Source organism: Arachis stenosperma, chromosome 1 (genome assembly GCF_014773155.1).
Source record: "Arachis stenosperma cultivar V10309 chromosome 1, arast.V10309.gnm1.PFL2, whole genome shotgun sequence".
Taxonomy (NCBI): domain Eukaryota; kingdom Viridiplantae; phylum Streptophyta; class Magnoliopsida; order Fabales; family Fabaceae; genus Arachis; species Arachis stenosperma.
Genome location: NC_080377.1, coordinates 123,937,476 through 123,944,624, shown reverse-complemented (window position 1 = coordinate 123,944,624; position 7,149 = coordinate 123,937,476). Strand labels below are relative to the sequence as shown.

At 35.1% G+C, this 7,149-nt stretch overlaps 2 protein-coding genes across 3 annotated transcripts; one reads left to right on the top strand and one right to left on the bottom strand.

The window, feature by feature from the left end:
- The first annotated feature begins 410 nt into the window (after nt 1-410).
- Nucleotides 411-3,028, top strand: LOC130973233 (vesicle-associated protein 1-1-like). Of its 2 annotated transcripts, XM_057897675.1 has the most exons (9): nt 411-615; nt 703-767; nt 880-950; nt 1,035-1,116; nt 1,201-1,316; nt 1,411-1,590; nt 1,719-1,919; nt 2,309-2,386; nt 2,700-3,028. In XM_057897675.1, exons 2-9 carry the CDS (start codon nt 716-718, stop codon nt 2,814-2,816), a joined length of 897 nt encoding a protein of 298 aa, XP_057753658.1. In that variant the 5' UTR covers nt 411-615; nt 703-715; the 3' UTR covers nt 2,817-3,028. The 2 variants fall into 2 exon arrangements, with proteins under 2 accessions (XP_057753658.1, XP_057753663.1); XM_057897680.1 differs by having other exon boundaries at nt 488-767.
- A 468-nt stretch (nt 3,029-3,496) lies between these two features.
- Nucleotides 3,497-6,851, bottom strand: LOC130939479 (sodium/hydrogen exchanger 1-like). Its single transcript, XM_057867585.1, has 14 exons — nt 6,597-6,851; nt 6,230-6,348; nt 6,031-6,128; nt 5,877-5,936; nt 5,746-5,792; nt 5,463-5,657; nt 5,278-5,333; nt 5,097-5,163; nt 4,897-4,997; nt 4,729-4,830; nt 4,509-4,647; nt 4,362-4,424; nt 4,192-4,275; nt 3,497-3,906 (listed from the first exon to the last, which is right to left on the bottom strand). The coding sequence occupies exons 1-14, from the start codon at nt 6,753-6,755 to the stop codon at nt 3,541-3,543; spliced, it is 1,656 nt and encodes a 551-aa protein (XP_057723568.1). The 5' UTR covers nt 6,756-6,851; the 3' UTR covers nt 3,497-3,540.
- Nucleotides 6,852-7,149: the final 298 nt, after the last annotated feature.

Sequence of the window (7,149 nt, the reverse complement as noted above, 5' to 3'; positions counted from 1 at the left end):
ACTTTTTATAAAATTAGCTGAATTTTTAGTTTCTATCAAATTTTAATAGTGATGTAAGTTTATAAAACTTTTTTTTATCTGATGAAAGAGAAATTAAAAATACTAAGATTTACATTTTAAATATTAATAAAATAATAAAAAATAATTATAAAAAAAATTTATATTCTCTTTAGACAATCTCAATCTATATAGTAGAGTGACCAATTTTAATTATGTTTTGCTAATGAAAATAGGTAGTAAAATGAAGAGTAAGAAAAGAGGGCAGGTGTGAAACGAGTAAGGAAGGTACAACTACAACTTCAACCGCTTAGAGTTAGAGCGAGTGAGTTAGACCCAACTGCCGTTGACGTAACCGACGCTCACTGTCTCCCATTTCCCAATGTAACAACAACTCACCACCACGCCACATCTCTCTATTTTTTTATTTTTTTATTTTATTATTTCTTTTTCTTTCATTCTAATTTCCACTTCTCTTCTCTTTCTCACTCATTTCATAATTCATTCATATGAATCCCATTCTCTCTCTCTTTCTCTCTCTCTGTGCACACACATCACACCATCCTCTTCAATTCTTCTTCTTCTTCCATCTCTCTTTTCTTAGGGTTCCATTTCCACGTACGGTTACCGCCATTTGCAATGCTCAATTCTACGTACACTCATTCAATTCAGTCTTGACGCTCTTTTTTTTGTTCTCATTTGTAGAAACACCAGAGCCATGACGACCACCGAGCTTCTTCAAATCCAACCACCCGAACTCAGATTTCTCTGTAAGTCCATCTTCTTCACCAACCACTTACACTTAAACAGCTTCTTCTGTATATATATCTACTCTTCCTTAATTCACATTCTTTCTTTCTTTCTTTCTTCTTTGCGGTGTAGTTGAATTGAAGAAACAAAGCTCGTGCCAGGTTCAAATTGTAAACAAGTCCGATCAGTATGTTGCTTTTAAGGTACTTTCGTTTCTTTCTTTTCTAAACACCAATCTTGAATGAATATGCAAAAGTAAAAAATCTCAACTTTGAATCAATGTGCAGGTGAAAACAACGTCTCCAAAGAAATATTGTGTTAGACCTAACTTAGGCATCATCAAGCCAAAGGAAACATGTGATTTTACTGGTATTCTTTTCTTCTTCTAGTTCTAAAACCCTTTGTGTATATGCATAATTTTGTTATATACATGTATTGTGTTGGATGATGCAGTTACTATGCAAGCTCAGCGAACAGAACCACTTGATATGCAATGCAAAGACAAATTTCTCATTCAGAGCACAATTGTCCCCTTCGGAACTACTGAAGATGACATCACCTCTGATATGGTTAATTAGTTTTCTGTCATTAACACTTGGTTCAATAGTAGCCCTATTGTTTTCTTGGATAATTTTGAAGCGTTTCTTTTATATATTTCTGCAGTTTGCAAAAGATAGTGGGAAGTATATTGAGGAGAAGAAACTGAGGGTGGTCCTCATCAGCCCATCTTCTTCCCCGGTTTTGCTTCCAGTAAATGGCGATGCGAAGCAGGAATCAAACAAAGTTCCTATGGAAAAAGATAGGGTGCCTAGTGGAGTTGAGAACATACCTCCTCCTCTGAAGGTGATCTCATAGACAATTTGTATATGTAGATCATCAATATTTTTTGTTCATCATGGTGATGTCCGTGCTTTGCTTAATGAATAATGATAAATAATATTTTCTTTCCCGTTATTCATTTCTTGTGGCAGGTTTGTGAGGAATTCAAAGGATTGGAAACAGCCAAGAATATGGAAGAAGACAGAAGGGATGAGGATGTTGTTGCAAGACATTCTGAGAATGAGAATGTGCCTGATATAAAGCCCGAAAATGATGCTGCACAGTTGAATTCAGCTGAGGAATATGAGCAATTGAAGTCAAGGCTAAGTATAATGGATACAAAGCTAAGAGCGGTGAGATCTCTTTAATCTATATTGACCTTTATGTAAAAGTCATTTTAATTTCAAGATTTTTATTTCGCAGTTTAATATAACTCTAAAATGTCTGCTGCGAAAATGATCTCAATCACATCATTCTTTTAGCTAACAGCTGAACCTTATGTAGCGGAATGATTGTCAATTCTAAGTTTCAAACATTCTTGGTATTACTGAAAAAACTTTCAGGAAAAAAAATTCTGTGTGATAATTTTCTAGTTCTATGAGTGCCGTAAAAGGTTGTTACAAGATACCTTGGTATATGATTCGAATTTCAATCACTTTTTAGCAATTTTTCTTTATTGTGTGTGTGTATGTGTGTTTGTGAGCTTCAAAGATGAAACCAATTAACATTATGATGTTTGCAGGCTGATGTAACCATCTTGAAGCTGGATGAGGAGATGCGAATGAACACTCAAGAAAAAGATTTGCTTAGAAAAGAGTTGGTAGGTTTCCTATCTGTCCATAGTTACAAACCGAGAAACTATGTGAATCCTGTTTTCCACTTGCTCAAGTGTTAATAATAATAAGCTTAAATGTTCATCAGTGGCTCCCCTTGGCAGAAAACTTGGTAGCAACTATTATATATATTTTCCTCATATTAGTAAATTATATATCCCTTCCAATGAGAAGTGCGTTCACCTTTGTTTACATTCTTATTGTGGGCTGATGTTATTCTGATGCAATTTTGTTATACAATTTTGTTGTTGATTGATAAATTTTCAATGTCTGATATGGAGCTTTTCCATGTTTTGTTAGGAGGATATGAGGAGGAAAGTAGATATGAGAAGAGTTCAGGCTGGTGGATTTCCATTACTGTTTGTTTGCATGGTTGCTCTTGTCAGTGTGGTACTTGGTTACTATATTCATCCATAAGGTATAGAAAACTCTGCCACTTGTTTGTAGAGAATAGCCCACATTCTGAAATCATGGATTTCTCTGTAATGATTATACACAGGATTATTCATTTGTTTATTGTGATGGTTTTACTCGAGATGTTGATAATGTGATACGGGATGCTGTGTGAAATGAATGTACAGTGAACTATTCCTTCCCTTTCAATAATAGCTAGCCTTTTGATGTTTTTACTTTTTAGTTTTTATAGCCCTATTTGTTGTCTATCTTCTTAGAACTTCCCGCAATTATAGGACTCTCAAACTTCTCCTTCAAAAAATAATCGTAATACAATCTAGCTTGCAGAAAGTGAAAACTGTATTAACTAACTGTCAGCACCTTTTCATCGATAATTTTATACACACAAAAAAATGCACACCCAAAAATACAATAATCTGGCCCAATCAAGTTGCAAGTTACAAGCAATCAATCCCACCCTTCTCTCTCTATGTCAGCAAAAACGGGGGGGGGGGGGGGGGGGGGGGGGGGGGGCAAAACTAACACAAAAAAACCCCACGTCAGAAAAAAAAATGACAATTTCACATTCCTTCTATAACCTTTTCGTCGTATCTTTTTTCCTTTATTCTAGTATCCCTTTTTGGTATTATCTGAAGCTGAAATTTTCTAACTATATAGGCTACAGTGCACAACCGAAAGCCGATTTTATGCCATAACCACAATACAAAATCAGTAGTATCTTCACAAATCATAAGTTTTCTTCAGCTGTAGGTGAAGTAATTGAACGCCACTGCGGAAGACTCGGTTCAAGGGGTGAACCTGGAACGTAAGGTACAAAACCCCTCCCACCAAAGACAGGACGCATAACAGAGTCATCAAACTTGCGCCAATAATGGTGTACTCCACGATTAGTCATGTTCAGAAGCATACGCAATCGGTTTGGGCTAGGCCCATTTAGACTGTCACCATTGTTGGGCCCTGAGTCATGGTGTCCATTGCCCAATAGGGGCTCTGTCAGTGTCTTTGGGGTCGATGGTGGGGACGGTATGCTGATTATATGTTTGGAAGAAGGAAGCAGTAACCTCACAAGTGGCTTTGTCATCATCCCAAACACCTGCACTTATTCAAAAGTTACAACAAAATGAATTATGGTCCTTCCTTTCTTTTTTAAAACATTATTACAAAGATATATCATGCTGGGATCACATCACACGTATGAGAAAATGATGCATTGACACTACTGTTTTTCAAATCCACCAAAGTCCCCCTTTTCCATTCACGGTTAACTAGTATATCATCACTACATTGCTTAGTGTTGACTTTTAGTTCAATATTTTCAATCAAACACTTGTTTTATTACTTACAAACCAAGTTGATCAAGATTAGATTAGTGTCTAACCACTGTGCTGAAGAGGACAACAGAAATGGTACTAGTGATCATGATGGCATTCTCATGCGACTCAGAGTAGCCTAGCCTTGTAAACTGCATGTCAAAGATTCAGTTTATTACTAAACCAGACGCAGATTTAGTTAGTATTGAAAGCTAGCCATGAAGTTTGATTACTTCACCTGGTTGTAAGCAAGTGCTATAGATACAGCACCTCGCATGAGACCAGACCACCAGATTGTGACCTGTGAAACAAGATCATAGGAGACAGGGTCATGTACCAAGGAAGGCTCTGAAAAGAAATTGAAACAGGGAAAGAAAACACATACTTGTTGCTTCATGTCAATTTTCACATGTGGGGATTTCTGGAGCAAATTGGATAAGAATGAGAGAGGAAAAACAAATGCTGCTCTTCCAACTAGGATAAGTCCTAGAAGCACTGAACTGATCCCAACTGATTTTCCAGGACTAATGAATCAAGAGACAAAAAATGTTAATTAAAATTTTCACGTCTTACAAAGTTTATTAATCTAGAAATGTTAGTATTACCTTTGGCTTACGAATCGCCACTTCTCTATGTCCAGTGCATCCATCCCAACATAAAGGAATATAAATATCTCAGCAATGAATGACAATGTTGCAAAAGCATGCCTGCAATAGGTTAATTCAGATCAGCAATCTCATAATAAATCAAACATGTTGAAATTTTTGACGTACTTGGTTGTGACTCTTGAACTTTCGGTAACATTGTGCCATGTGTAGTGAGACATAACTATGCCGCAGAAGAACATGGTCAGAATAGCACTCAAAGCAAATAGCTACAAAAGAAAATAAAATTATTAATATTGGAATTAATTGCATCAGTAATGAATAGAAATGGAAAAATACCTCCATTAAAATTAAAAGGAGATTCTCACCTCAGCAAGCATGTATGAAAGGTAAGCCATCAGTATCATAAGAGCAACCTCACGATTGGTACAATGCCTGCCATTTGTGACAAGGCGTTCAAAATTAGTTCTTCATTCTTTAAATGAAAAAAAAAATGGACATTAATTATAATAATAATAAAATAATAATAATGATATGGCTAAAATATACCTGATCAACTTGCCAAAATAAAGATTTTTAATAATGTATGCACTAAGCAATCCAACCTAACAAAAAAAAAAAAGGGAGAAAAAAGGTTCATTTGGAAAATTATAATTAATTACAGTCTCAAACAAAAAAGCAGCAGAGACAACTGACAAGGGAACAAAACTCTTGGGTTAGATAGAGAGACATACTAAAATTCCCAGCACAGTGCTTGCGATGAATAAGTATAAAAAGTTGGCTAATAATTCTGAAGCGGTGGCAAAGTCAATGTGGGAAAGGTCAAAATTCTGAATTGCTTTGAGGAGCACCACAGAAGTAGCATCATTTACTACCCCTTCCCCAAACACTAGGCTGTATAGTAATGGTGTCTCGTCCTGATTAAGCACCTGACATTACCAACACAAGTAGTTTTCATAGTTTAAACAACTATTCTTTAGTTTAAAAAAGGGAGAAAAAGAATCTTGAAATTTTGACCTGCAAAGTGCAAACAGAATCTGTTGCTGAAAAAATTGCTCCAATTGCTGCATTTAGGAAAATCACGTAAGAGTTTGAAGGGAATGTTCACTATATCAGAAGGATATTACTACTGTTTTAATTAATCATACCTAGATAATCTCCAATCTTGAGTGAACCAAGATCCAATTTCTGGAATAAGTGTATAGCACCTAATCAAAATGAATAACGTCTATAAATTAAAAATTGAGATAAGCAATTAACCTGTCATAACTTTTTCAACAGATTCAGAGTAGAAATTATTACCCAGTGATATAACCGCGAATGATATTAAAGTTCCAACGACTCCGAAGAGAATTATAGTCATAAAATTGCGAAAGAATTGTTTCTTCTTCACTCGAAACCTAGAGTAGCACAGCAATGTAAGTCCGAAAGAATTAAAGCGTTCAATTGAAATATTAGTTCATTACTTAACACACAAAATTTCAGAAAACGTAGAACTGACCCGGCATTGAAAATGATAGGTGGGAGAAGGTAAATAAAGAAAAGATCTTCGCTGAAAACGAAAATGTGAGAGCTTCTTCCTCCCGTGTTTAGCAATATGAACACTCCTGTACACAGACCCTACACCGGATCGGAATTCATTATCAGCATTTTAGATAATTAGTTAGTTTGTTAGTTAACTAACTTAAATTGGTCAAGTGGTCAGTTCACTCGTCCTGTCAAGTTTTAAATCCCGCTTAATGTATACAGTAATTCATTAGCCAATGGCAGACTTTTATGGAGTAATTCATTAGTCCTTAGTCTGTCAAGCTAAAGATGCAACCAAAAACGGTTAGTTAGTTAGTTAGTTGCTGGAATGAACTACTCACAATAAGAAGGGCGGTGATGGATTCATTGAGCCATGGATTCTTTTCGAGCAAGTGACCTATGATGATACAAGCGCATAGAAGAGCAACAAAGAGGTTCATTGACACCACTGATGCGTGATCGGAGCTCATCACACTCGTTATTACTTCCTCGTATGCCATCTCTTCTTCTTTTCTCCGCAACCAAAAACACCATTTAAGCAAAAGCAAAAGAAAGACAGTAAAGAGAATGCAAATAGTCTAAACTTTAATCATCAACACTGAGCTTCCATGTAATGCAACCAGTTCGCAGTTATATATATATGTGTGTGTTATATAGAGCTTATTTGAGCCATCTTTCAAAAAAAAGATTTTTTTAAAGTTATCTTTTTTAAAAGATATTTTAAGAAAGTAAAATAACATTGTTATTTTATATGAAATAATTTTTTTTAGTTATCTTTTATAAAAGATATTTTATAAGTAAAAAATAATTTTATATTTAAATATTAACCATAAAAAGATATTTTTTTTAGTTATCTTTTTTAAAGTTAAAAGTACGACTCAATTCCGCAATTTG

Coding starts and splice junctions, on each gene's coding strand:
- LOC130973233 (XM_057897675.1), top strand. CDS start 716: ATGACGACCACCGAGCTTCTTCAAATCCAACCACCCGAACTCAGATTT. Junction 1,591..1,718: donor ACATACCTCCTCCTCTGAAG/GTGATCTCATAG, acceptor TTCTTGTGGCAG/GTTTGTGAGGAATTCAAAGG. Junction 1,920..2,308: donor TGGATACAAAGCTAAGAGCG/GTGAGATCTCTT, acceptor TGATGTTTGCAG/GCTGATGTAACCATCTTGAA.
- LOC130939479 (XM_057867585.1), bottom strand. CDS start 6,755: ATGGCATACGAGGAAGTAATAACGAGTGTGATGAGCTCCGATCACGCA. Junction 5,658..5,745: donor ATTCTGTTTGCACTTTGCAG/GTCAAAATTTCA, acceptor TGGTAATGTCAG/GTGCTTAATCAGGACGAGAC. Junction 4,648..4,728: donor TGGCGATTCGTAAGCCAAAG/GTAATACTAACA, acceptor TTGATTCATTAG/TCCTGGAAAATCAGTTGGGA.